Source organism: Nycticebus coucang, chromosome 22 (genome assembly GCF_027406575.1).
Source record: "Nycticebus coucang isolate mNycCou1 chromosome 22, mNycCou1.pri, whole genome shotgun sequence".
Lineage (NCBI taxonomy): Eukaryota > Metazoa > Chordata > Mammalia > Primates > Lorisidae > Nycticebus > Nycticebus coucang.
Genome location: NC_069801.1, coordinates 8,951,304 through 8,964,403, shown reverse-complemented (window position 1 = coordinate 8,964,403; position 13,100 = coordinate 8,951,304). Strand labels below are relative to the sequence as shown.

General features: G+C 44.3%; 1 protein-coding gene across 6 annotated transcripts in view; it reads right to left on the bottom strand.

The window, feature by feature from the left end:
- Positions 1–13,100, bottom strand: part of VPS13D (vacuolar protein sorting 13 homolog D) — a 295,192-nt gene that overhangs the window by 280,895 nt on the left and 1,197 nt on the right. For all 6 annotated transcript variants that reach the window (XM_053575043.1, XM_053575036.1, XM_053575039.1 and 3 more), the window contains 2 exons: positions 6,204–6,371; positions 648–725 (listed from right to left, as the gene is read on the bottom strand). In XM_053575043.1, coding sequence (XP_053431018.1) covers positions 648–725; positions 6,204–6,300 — 175 coding nt within the window. In that variant the 5' untranslated portion in view covers positions 6,301–6,371. The remainder of the gene's footprint in view (positions 1–647; positions 726–6,203; positions 6,372–13,100) is intronic.

Below are 13,100 nucleotides of genomic sequence, written 5' to 3'. Positions count from 1 at the left end.
TGGTGGCATCCTCATAGCTCACTGCAACCTCAAACTTCCGAGCTCAAGAGACCCTCATGATTCAGATGCACACCACCACCTGAGACCAAGTTTTCTATTTTTTTTTTTTTTTTTTGGCAACAATTTCTTCTTTTCTTTTCTTTTTTTTTTTTTTTTTTGAGACAAAGCCTGAAGCTGTCACCCTGGGTAGAGTGCCATGGTGTCACAGCTCATAGCAACCTCAAACTCTTGGGCTTAAGCAATTCTCTTGCCACAGCCTCCCAAGTAGCTGGGACTACAGGCACCCGCCACAATGCCCAGCTTTTTTTCTTTTGTTGCAGTTTGGCCAGGGCCGGGTCCGAACCTGCCACCCTCAGTACATGGGAACGGCGCCCTACTCACTAAGTAACAGGTGCCGCCCAAACTCTAACATTTCTTATTCTTCTTCCTGGTCAAATAGGTAAAAACTCAGTTTCACGTCCCAAAGACTCAAAACTTTCTCCCTTTCAGAGTTGTAGTTCTGTCCTTCACCCAGGAAGTTAGGCAAAGGACACTACCACAACTTACAAACAATGTAACCTAATTGCGTATATCTCATATTAATCTGAATTTAAAAATAAATAAAAATAAATTTTAAAAACTTCCTCATTTCCTTTGGTTCTACATACCAGCTTTGACTTCAAATGGTAACTCCAGCTCTTTCAAGGCATCTTTCTTTAATGGCAAGTTTTCTAATTCGACAGCACCTAAAAACAAAAACAATATCATGAAATATCCATCCAACAAATACAGTGGGCACCTGTGTGTAAAGCAATGAAGATTAAAGGGGATCGCCTGGGCATGGTGGCTCACGCCTGTAATCCTTGCACTCTGAGAGGCCAAGGCAGGTAAATTGCTTAAGCTCACAAGTTGGAGACTAGCCTGACCAAAAGCGAGACCCTGTCTCTAAAAAATAGCCAGGCATTGTGGCAGGCACCTATAATCCCAGCTTCTTGGGAGGCTGAGGCAAGAGAATTATCTGAGCCCAGGAGTTTGAGGTTGCTGTGAGCTATGACACCATAGCACTCTACCCAGGGTGACAAAGTAAAACTGTCTCAAAAAAACAGGTTAGAGGGAAAGTTTTATATCTAGAATAGACCTATGAAAGGTCACAGTGCGACCCACCAGCCCATTTGTATTACCTACACTAAATTTCCTGACCACAGGGAGTCCAGACTCCCTGACAAGGCACTGGATAGCTCTACCTTCATGTCCCAAACCATTCCAAATATGCCCTGCAAGTTTTCAGCCTCTGCTCATAGGCTTCAATCTGCCTATTGATTAGGGGATGTGATTAACTACCCCGTGCCACCTACTGAAATCCTATTAAGATTCACTCAAAAGCTAGGGCGGCGCCTGTGGCTCAGTGAGTAGGGCGCTGGCCCCATATACCGAGGGTGGTGGGTTCAAACCCAGCCCCGGCCAAACTGCAACAAAAAAAATAGCTGGGCGTTGTGACGGCGCCTGTAGTCCCAGCTGCTCGGGAGGCTGAGGCAAGAGAATCACATAAGCCCAAGAGCTGGAGGTTGCTGTGAGCCGTGTGACGCCACGGCACTCTACCGGAGGGCAGTAAAGTGAGATTCTGTCTCTACAAAAAATAAAAAATAATAAAAAAAATAAAAAAAAGATTCACTCAAAAGCTACCCCCACAACAGCTTTCCCAGAGTCCTACAGACAGAATGAATGGCTCTCCTCCTCTGTGCTGCACTGCATTATGTATACTGCCTTGTATTCCTATACAATTTGTCTCCAACAGGTTAACAGCTAAGGACAAGGACTATAGCAGTGGAGGTAGAATAATAATAACAGAAACGACTGGGCAGCCCCTGTGGCTCAGTGGGTAGGGCGCCGGCCCCGGCCAAACTGCAACAAAAAAAAAGCCGGGCATTCTGGCGGGCGCCTGTGGTCCCAGCTACTCAGGAGGCTGAGGCAGGAGAATCACCTAAGCACAGGAGTTGGAGGTTGCTGTGTACTGTGTGACGCCACAGCACTCTACCGGACAATAAAGTGAGACCCTGTCTCTACCAAAAAAAAAAGAAAGAAAGAAAAAAACAGAAACTATCATTTAGCAAGGTCTTACTATGTGCCAAGCATTTCATATACACTATCTCATTTAATCCTCACAACAAAACTAGAAAATACTATTAGTTTCTCAATTTCTGAAATGAGAAAAATGAGGCTTAGAAGACAAGAAATTTGTTTAAAAATCACATCTATCTGATCTTAGGCAGCAAGTGGGAGAGGAAGAGAGGGTGAAGAGCTTTGGTAAGCTGCCAGTCACAGACAGCCTGTAAGTGGAGAAACCAGGTAAAACCCTGCACCTGGGGCAGCGCCTGTGGCTCAGTGAGTAGGGCGCCAGCCCCATATACTGGAGGTGGTGGGTTCAAACCCAGCCCTGGCCAAAAACTGCAAAAATAAACAAACAAACCCCACACCTGAGCTCTTATAATCTATGCCTCCCCTTTTATTATCATTCTGTAACACAGAATCTTCACCAAAGCAGGTGCTCAGTAAATTTTATCAAATGACTGTATGAGTGAAATCCTAACATAAGTGTTATCTCTATCCTTCAACTACTTGTATACTACTTCGCGTTTTATTACTTTTAGCATGTGTTCACAAGCGACCCTTCAAGTTCAACCCACCAGCCAACCATATGTTGATGATCATGAAGATGGACGATAACATTGACTGAGAGCCCACTACATGCCAAGAACAGCTCTAAGCTCTTTCACACACATTAATTTTAGTCCTTAGAACCTTATGAGATAAATAGCCCGGTGTTGTGGAGAGCGCCTGTGGTCCCAGCTACTCGGGAGGCTGAAGCAGGACAATCACCTAAGCCCAAGTGCTGGAGGTTGCTGTGAGCTGTGATGCCACAGCACTCTACCAAAGGCAATAAATTGAGACCCTGTCTCTACAAAAAAAAAAAAAAAAGAAGAACCTTATGAGGTAGTTAATATTATCTCCAATTTACAAAAAGGGAGACTGAAGCATAAAGAAATTGAGTAATTTGACCAAGTTAATGGTTAAAGGAATAAAACTATAGTCTGGGGCGACACCTGAGGCTCAAAGGAGTAGGGCGCTGACCCCATATGCCGGAGGTGATGGGTTCAAACCCAGCCCCGGCCAGAAACTGAGAAAAAAAAAAAAAAACTATAGTTTGGCTATAAAATTAATACTCTTGTCAGTAGAACTTCCATAGCTGACCACCTCCTTAAGTTGACATAATTTTCATAGCCTAGACATGCACCACATTTATGTATCAGTACAGCAGGCCTAGTTCCTTATGTTCGCCATTTCCGTGTATGATGACCAGTTTGGTATAGTCCTTTGGGTGATCAACTTACAGAGGGTCTACTGTATTTCAGTCTCCTTTCTATCTCCCAACACATCGAGAACTATAAATATGTCACCCCCAAGCACTGTAAACTGTGTCATCAAGATGAAGTGTCCACAAAGCCATCCTCTCAGTACACTGAGATGCTCCCAAGATTTTCCTAGCCAAGCAGCTTAGTGGGCTTTGGATGCGTATGTGTGGGGTACCATACTAACACCAGTTATGAAAAAAAAAGCACTTTTCTATTTGGGAAGGAAATACTCCTTAAATTCCACTGCTCCATTAACAATAACCAATAACAGTTTGGTTTGATTATATTTGGTTTTTGAGACAGGATCCTGCTCTGTGTCTCAGGTTAGAGTACAATGGCATCATCATAGGTTACTCCAACCTCAAATTCCTGGGCTCAAGACATCTTCCTGCCTTAGCCTCCCCAGTAGCTAGGGGTACAGGCACACATCACCATGCCTGGTTTATTTTTTTTTTTTTTTTTTTCATTTTTTGTAGGAATGAGGGTCTCAATGTGTTGCTCAAGCTGGTCTCAAACTCCTGGGCTCAAGCAATCCTCCCATCTTGGCCTCCCAAAATGCTGGAATTGAGAAATAATGTTTCCTAAAAAGAAAATAAGTAGACTTGTAAACAGCTGCCTTCCTCTCAACTCAGACTAGTTTCCAGATCCTTTTTTTTGTTTATTTTTATTTTCTCATTTGTAAAATTGTCCTAATCTTTCTTAGCTTTTAACTGCTAGAAACTCTTTACTAGTTTTCCTTTCATTTTGTGAGCTCTTCTCCCTGTCACCCCTGAAGGGTCACTGTATTCTGTATGAATGCATGGCATGATACAACTAATTTAAGAGTCTTTTATAAATAAAGTTTGCATTAACTAAAAAAAAGAAAAGAAGTAATTTAAGGTACCAGATGGATATATACGCAGTTGCTGTTATAAGATATATTCTGTATAAAATGTCTGTGATTAGGGCAGTGCCTATGGCTCAGTGAGTAGGGCACCGACCCCATATACAGAGGGTGGTGGGTTCAACCCGGCCCTGGCCAAACTGCAACAAAAAAATAGCCGGGCATTGTGGCAGGCACCTGTAGTCCTAGCTACTCGGGAGGCTGAGGTAAGAGAGTCTCCTAAGCCCAAAAGCTGGAGGTTGCTGTGAGCTGTGACGCCATGGCACTCTACCGAGGGTAACAAAATAAAAAATAAAAAAGGTCTGTGATTAGAAATCTGTGATTATTACATACTCAGTGATCAGATAACAAGAATTCATTAATTCCAGAGAGGTGAACTTTACGTTACTATTACACTCTGAACACACTTCTTCCCTGACAGACTGGTCACTTTTGCTTTCCACTTAGCAGCTCCCTTCTAAGAACAGCAGGAAAAAGGAATAGGAAAGAACTCAGTTCTGTTTCCAGTGAAAGGAAGGGAGTGGAGAAGGTAACTGGGATAACCCCCACAGCCTTTTTCTGCCACAAGTGTTTGACTGGTCTAGATGGGTCAGAAAAACGTGGAAAGCAACACATTTTAAGGAACGGGAGAACCACTGGTACTCTATTCTTAGACTATGCAAACAGCTGTATCACTGCCTTTTCTACCAACCTGTCCTGGTCTACCTGCCAAAACTCACGCCCAGAAAGGTGAGGTTTTCACTAGATTTGAGCTCTCCTTTCCACTTGCTATGATTTTACAAGCTTGCAGACTAACTTTATCTTCCTTCTCTACATATGTTAAAGGGTTCCATTTTGAGTTAAGCAAAGATAATTTAAATTAAAACATAGAAAAGGAGAAAATGCAGTTTTTCAATTCCCATGCCAAATAAGAGAATGCGTTTAGCAAGCATTGACCTGTAAAAGCTAAAATGTCTCAAGTTTTAGGTCTTCTACTACTAAGCAAGAAAAGGCTTCAGGAAGTCTATTGAGGACCTAACGGTAATATATCTTAAAACAACTAGTGGGTGTTATATGCCAGAAAGCTAGGAGCTTTAAATGTTACATCATGTGACTTACACCAACCCTCTGGAAATAAATTACCTCTTTTTCTAAAGAAATTGAGGCTTGGGGCTCGGCGCCTATAGCTCAGTGGCTAGGGCACCTGCCACATACACCAGGGCTGGCGGATTCGAAACCAGCCAGGGCCTGCCAAACAACAATGGCAACTACAGCAAAAAAACAGGTGTGCATTGTGGCGGGTGCCTGTAGTCCCAGCTACTTGGGAGGCTGAGGCAAGAGAATCGCTTAAGCCCAAGAATTTGAGGTTGCTGTGAGCTGTGATGCCACGACACTCTACCAAGGGCAACATAGTGAGACTGTGTCTCAAAAATAAATAAATAAAAGAACAAAAAAGAAATTGAGGCTCAGGTGGCCCCATTAGCTCAGTGGGTAGGGCGCTGGCCACATATACCAAGGCTGGCAGGTTCCAACCCAGCCCGGGCCAGCTAAAATCAACAATGACAATTGCAACAACAACAAAAAAATAGCCGGCGTTGTGACAGGCACCTGTAGTCCTAGCTACTTGGGAGGCTGAGGTAAGAAAATCACTTAAGCCCAGGAGTTTGAGGTTGCTATGAGCTGTGATGCCACAGCACTCTAACGAGGGCCACATAGTGAAACTGTCTCAAAAACAAAAAACTTAATAGCTCCCTAAAATCTTCTACAGCAATATAGTTATCCTGTAATAATCATCAGGGTCATATGGGAAAATATATTACCTTTTTACACATACTTAGTGCAAGGCCAACTGGCATCAGGTTTTATGATTCTTGATATAACATAAATTATACAAAAAACAGAAATGCCACCTGCAAAGCAGTACTCTACCAAAGAGAAATACAGGTACTCACCTTTGAGAAGTGCAACTGAAAGCTGGTCAGTGTTCAGGTTATTGACATATTTCCCCAAATAGGTATTGAGAACCCAGGCCACAAGACCTTCCAACATGACTATATCCTCAGGAAAAGGTATTTAAAAATCATGGATCATTTTTCTCTCTCTCATGGTCACAGAAGAATCTATGAAAGAAAAAAAATAGGAATCAACAGAAAAACTGGATGATTTTCTAAGCTGATTTCCTATCCTACCTGCCTGAAAATAGATAAAGGCAAAGTACAAAAAAAAATTTTTTTTTTTTTTTTTTTTGAGACAGAGTCTTGTTCTGTCATCTGGGCCTCAGTCAGCCTAGTTCACAGCAACCTTAAACTGATAGGCTCAAGCAATCCTCCTGCCTCAACCTCGAGAGTAGCTGGGACTACAGATACCTGCCACAATTCCCAACTAACTTTTCTATTTCTAATAGAGATGGGGTCTCACTCTTGCTCAGGCTGATCTCAAACTCCTGACCTCAAGCAATCCTTCCATCTTGGCCTCTTGGAATACTCCTAAGATTAGAGGCATAAGCCAACATGCCTATCCCAATGCACCAATATATATTTTTTTTTTTTTTTGAGACAGAGTCTCACTTTCTTGACCCCAGTAGAGTGCCGTGCCATCACAGCTCACTCTCAAACTCTTGGGCTTAAGCTATTCTCTTGCCTCAGGCTCCCAGGTAGCTGGGACTACAGGTGCCCGCTGCAGTGCCAGCTATTTTTGTTGTTGTTGTTGCAATTGTCATTCTTTTATTTTTTCTGGAGACACAGTCTCACTATGTTGCCCTCAGTAGTGTGCCGTGGCATCACAGCTCACAGCAACCTCCAGCTCTCGGGCTTAGGTGATTCTCTTGCCTCAGCCTCCCAAGTACCTGGGACTACAGGCGCCTGCCACAATGCCCAGCTATTTTTTGGTTGTAGTTTTGTTTAGTTAGTCCGGGCCGGGTTCGAACCCACCAGCTTGGGTGCATGTGGCTGGCGCCCTAGCCACTGAGCTACAGGCACCGCCGTACCAATATTTTAAAAGAGAGGATAGGCCCGGTGTCCATAGCACAGTGGTTACATCAGCCACATACACCAAGGCTGGCGGGTTCAAACCCAGCCACAACCAGCCAAACAATGACAACTGCAACAAAAAATAGCCAGACGTTGTGGCGGGCGCCTGTAGTCCCAGCTATCTGGGAGGCTGAGGCAAGAGAAACCCGTAAGCCCAGGAGTTTAAGGTTGTTGTGAGCTGTGACTCCACAGCACTCTACCAAGAGCAACATGGTAAAACTCTGTCTCAAAAAATATACATATAAAAAAAATAAAAGATAGGATAAAGCTGGGTGCGGTGGCTCATGCCTGTAATCCTAGCACCCTGGGAGGCCAAGGCAGGTGGATTGCTTCAGCTCACCAGTTCCAGACCAGCCTGAGCAAAAGCAAGACCCCCATCTCTACTAAAAATAGAAAAAACTGAGGCAAGAGAATTGCTTGAGCCCAAGTTGGAGGTTGCTGTGAGCTATGACACCACAGCACGCTACCCAGGGAGAAAGCTTGAGACTCCATCTCAAATTAATAAATAAATAAATAAATAAATAATAGGATAAGAAGCACTATAAGGCGTCCCTGCTGGGCTTGGTGGCTCACACCTGTAATCGTAGCACTCTGAGAGGCCAAGGCAAGTGGATTGCTTGAGCTCATGAGTTCTAGACCAGCCTGAGCAAAAGAAAGACTCCCATCTCTACTAAAAATAGAAAGAACTGAGGCAAGAGGATGGTTTGTGTCCAAGAGCTGTAGGTTGCCATGAGCTATGATGAAGCCATGGCACCAGGGTAACAGCTTGAGACTCAGTTTCAAAAGAAAAAAATCCCGGCTCGGCGCCTTGTGCTCAAGCGGATAAGGCACCAGCCACATACACCTGAGCTGGCAGGTTCGAATCCAGCCCGGGCCCACCAAGCAACAAAGACGGCTACAACTAAAAAACAACCAGCGTTATGGCAGGTACCTGTGGTCCCAGCTATTTGGGAGGCAGAGGCAGGAGACTCGCTTGAGCCCAGGAGTTTGAGGTTGCTGTGAGCTGTGATGCCACAGCACTCTACCCAGGGTGACAGCTTGAGACTGTCTCAAAAAAAAAGAAAAAAGTCCCTATCAGTAATTTGAGGGCCAAACCAATATACCTACATTTTGATGCAACTACCAGGAATAGTCACTCATAAATTTTATTTATTTATTTTTTTTTTGTAGAGACAGAGTCTCAATGTATCGCCCTCGGTAGAGTGCCGTGGTAGAGTGCCGTGGCGTCACATGGCTCACAGCAACCTCCAGCTCTTGGGCTTACGTGATTCTCTTGCCTCAGCCTCCCGAGCAGCTGGGACTACAGGCACCCGCCACAACGCCCGGCTATTTTTTTGTTGCAGTTTGGCCGGGGCTGGGTTTGAATCTGCCACCCTCGGTATATGGGGCCGGCGCCCTACTCACTGAGCCACAGGCACCGCCCATCACTCATAAATTTAAAAAAATTATGTACAATTCAAAGTTGTATATCTTTTCAACATGACTGCACAATGAACTGCATGCTTAAAGTGATTTACCCTCGGATTAATTTGTCCTGATCAGAGGTTCTCATAGGAGCACGATTTGGCAATGTCTAGAAACATCTTTGATTATCAAAACTTAGGGGCTGTTACTGCAATCTGAGAGTAGAGACCATGGAAGCTGCACAAGATGGCCCTCATAATACCTACAATGCACAAGCAAGTCCCCACAACAAAGAATTAGCCAATCTAAATGTAAATAAGAACAATGTTAGAAACCCTACCTTAAGCTAGGCATGGTGGCTCACATCTGTTTTTGTTTTTCTGGCTTTTTGTTGTTGTTGATTGGGTTTTTTTGTTTGTTTGTTTTGAGACAGTCTCATTATGTCACCCTCAGTAGAGTGCTGTGGCATCACAGCTCACAGCAAAACTCTCAAACAGCTCACACTTCAAACTCCTGGACTTAAGTGATTCTCCTACCTCAGCCTCCCAAGCAGCTGGGACTTACAGGCACTGGCCATAATGCCTGGCTATTTTTGGTTGCATTTGTCTTTGTGGTTTGGCAAGCCCGGGGCTGGGTTCGAACCCACCAGACCCGGTGGGTGGGGCTGAGCTGAAATACAGGCACCCAGCCACACCTGTTTTTGTTTTGTTTTGTTTTGGAGACAGAGTCTCACTTGTCTCACACACCCCCATAGAGTGCAGTGGAATGACAGCTCACAGCAACCTCAAATTCTCGAGCCCAAGCGATTCTCTTGCCTCAGCTTCCCAAGTAGATGGGACTACAGGTGCCCACCACAACACCTGGCTATTTTTAGAGATGGGGTCTTGCTCCTCTTGCTCAGGCTGGTCTCAAACCTGTGAACTCAGGCAATCCACCTGCCTCGGCCTTTCAGAGTGCTGGGATTAAAGGCATGAGCCACAGTTCCACACCTGTTAATCATAGCACTCTGGGAGGCCAAGGCCAGTGCATCCATTTGAGCTCAGGAAGTTCGAGACCTGCCTGAGCAAAGGGAGACCCTGTCTCACTAAAAATAGAAAACGTTGCCAGGCATCATGGCAGCTGCCTACACTACAGTCCCAGCTACTTGGAAGGCTGAGGCAAGAGGAATGATTGAGCCCGGGATTTTGAGGTTGCTGTGAGCTATGATGATGCCAGGGCACTTTAACCAGTGCATCAGAGTGAGACACTGTCTCCAAAAACAAACAAAAAAAAAAAACCTATCCTAGATTAAGGTAAAAATGCCTTCAGAAATCATATGAATGAAATTTACATTCTCCGATGATTCTAATTAAGGCTGCCCCAATTAAATTTTGTAAATGTATTCATGAGAATCATTCATAAAATAATATAAATGGAGGGGGAAGGTAGTACTTTATCACTATTCTTCTACATCCTGGAACTGCATTTCAGGATGATGCTGATAAAATGAACAATAATTACAAACTCCAGAAATTCTCTGGTTCCAGCTACAGTATTTAGATTCAATACCTACTACTGCCTGTTATAATAACTGATGTTTCCTCTCTGTACCCGTCTCTCACCCCCACCCCCAAATATCTTATTTCCTTGGACTTGAGAGAGCACACACCTTAATGGATGCTCATTAACATTCCTGCCTTTAAATTAAAAAAAAAAAAAACCTGATGTTTATCAATATTACCAAAAATGTTAATTTTAATATTACAAAAAGTTAACACGAGGGAAACTGAACCATAGAAGTTTAAATGTGTTCTCAGATCGCTCAGCTAGTACAGCCCAATGAGAACCGTAAGCCCCAAACCTTGCTGTGATCCGCCCATGCTAATCATCAGCCAATATGCCAGACACAGCAGATTTGCTGTGGCATGTGTCCCACAGGGAACCAGCCTACTTCCAGAATCCTTTCCAAACACTTTGCCTCACCTCTAATGGTTCATCTTAGTGCCAGAAGATACATTCATCCTAAATGAAATGCTGCCACTGAACCACAACCCAAAACACAAAGTCCCCTTAAGAGTTAACTCAATCTCCCAGAAAAACTGACATTTGTTTATCTATAGTATCTTGCGGGCAGAGCCTGTAGCTCAAAGGAGTAGGGTACCAGTCCCATATACCGGAGATGGCGGGTTCAAACCCAGCCCCGGCCAAAAACAGCAAAAAAAAGAAAAATAGTATCTTGCACTTCCAGGCAAGATTTACTTTTATTTGTTAACAGAGACAATAGGAAAAAAACAGCATTTCTCTCACACCTGTTCTGTCTGCCCTACGGAAGAAAAAAATAGAATTGAGTAAAATTCTTGCCTAATTTCTTTCCAAAGATATGTTTTTAAGGCTACAGTTACATAAAACCAGTACTGTACTAGGGATTATTGGGCACTCGTATTCAAAGAAGCGACCATAGGAACAAATTTTTTAAAATAAAAACTGCTTATACTCTGGTTTTTCTTGCGATTGGAGAAGTGTCTGTGGAGAGAAACAGATCTGAGTTTTTTTTGTTGTTTTTTTTTTTTGAGACAGAGCCTCAAGCTGTCACCCTGGGTAGAGTGCCATGGCATCACAGCTCACAGCGACCTCCAACTCCTGGGCTCAAGCAATTCTCCTGCCTCCGCCTCCCACTACAGGGGTCCACCACAACGCCCGGCTATTTTTTAGTTGCAGCCATCATTGTTGTTTGGCGGGCCCAGGCTGGATACAAACCCGCCAGCTCAGGTGTATGTGGCTGGCGCCTTGGCAGCTTGAGCCACAGGCACCGAGCCAGATCTGAGTTTCTGATTAATTTTTTGAAAGCCTTGCTTTGGTAAGGCTTATCATGTAGTTTTTCTAAAAAATAAAAATAGCGGGTAGCACCTGTGGCTCAGTGGGTAGGGTGCTGGCCCATATACCGACGGTGGCGGGTTCAAACCCAGTCCTGGCCAAATTACAACAAAAAAATAGCCAGGCGTTGTGGCGAGCACCTGTAGTCCCAGCTACTCAGGAGGCTGAGGCAAGAGAATTACCTAAGCCCAGGAGTTGGAGGTTGCTGTGAGCTGTGACACCACAGCACTCTACCAAGAGTGTAAAGTGAGACTCTGTCTCTAAATAAATAAATAAGGTTTGGCACCTGTGGCACAGTGGTTATGGCGCCAGCCACATACACTGAGGGCGGTGGGTTCAAACCCAGCCAGGGTCAGCTAACCAACAATGACAACTGCAACAAAAAAAATAGCCGGGTGTGGCTCGGTGCCTGTGGCTCAAGTGGCTAAAGGCGCCAGCCACATACACCTGAGCTGGTGGGTTCGCATCCAGCCTGGGCACACCAAACACCAATGACGGCTGCAACCAAAATATAGCTGGGCATTGTGGCGGGCGCCTATAGCCCCAGCTACTTGGGAGGCAGAGGCAGGAGACTCGCTTGAGCCCAGGAGTTGGAGGTTGCTATGAGCTGTGACACCACGGCACTCTACCCAGGGTGACAGCTTGAGGTTCTGTCTCAAAAAAAAAGCTGGCATTGTGGTGGGCACCTATAGTCCCAGTTACTTGGGAGGCTGAGGCAAGAGAATCGCTTAAGTCGAAGAGTTTGAGGTTGCTGTGAGCTGTGACACCACAGCACTCTACCGAGGGTGACAGCTTGAGACTCTGTCTCAAAAAAAAATAAAAATAGGGTGGCACCTGTGGCTCAAGTGGGTGGGGCGCCAGCCCCATATACCAAGGGTGGTGGGTTCGAACCCAGCCTCAGCCAAACTGCAACAAAAAAATAGCTGGGCATTGTGGCAGGCACCTACAGTCCCAGCTACTCGGGAGGCTGAGGCAAGAGAATCGCCTCAGCCCAGGAGCTGGAGGTTACTGTGAGCTGTGAAGCCACAGCACTCTACCAAGGGCGATAAAATGATACTCTGTCTCTACAAAAAATAAATAAATAAATAAAAACTGCTTAACAGTCTGAAAAGAAACATTTCTCTATTGTAACTTTATTTTTTTTTCTATTGTAACTTTAAACAAGTAAATCTGTGAAAACAAAATGTGAAACTCACTAGTCTAGTCTTACTATGTGAACTCCAAACACACTCAGGCATGGTGCCAAAGTCAGAGTACTCATTATTTTTGGAGTTATTACCACTAATTTCAGTGGTAAATGCCAACCCTCTCTGAAGTGCCAACTACAAATGCTCTCCAAGTAAAGATAAATAACTGTCAGTTTGTGAACAACTTCAGGCTCTACCCTACTTTCCCTGAAGGTAAAAGAAAGCGAGGTACAGATTTTTTTAAATAATGAGTGATTAACATTGTAAAATGCCCTGGTCAGTAAATTAAGGCCCAAATGAGAAAGCAGCCATTAACTCTGCTAAGCATTGGGACTGGGCTTGAAGCCACTTTAAGGATTCCCTTAAGGAATCTAAT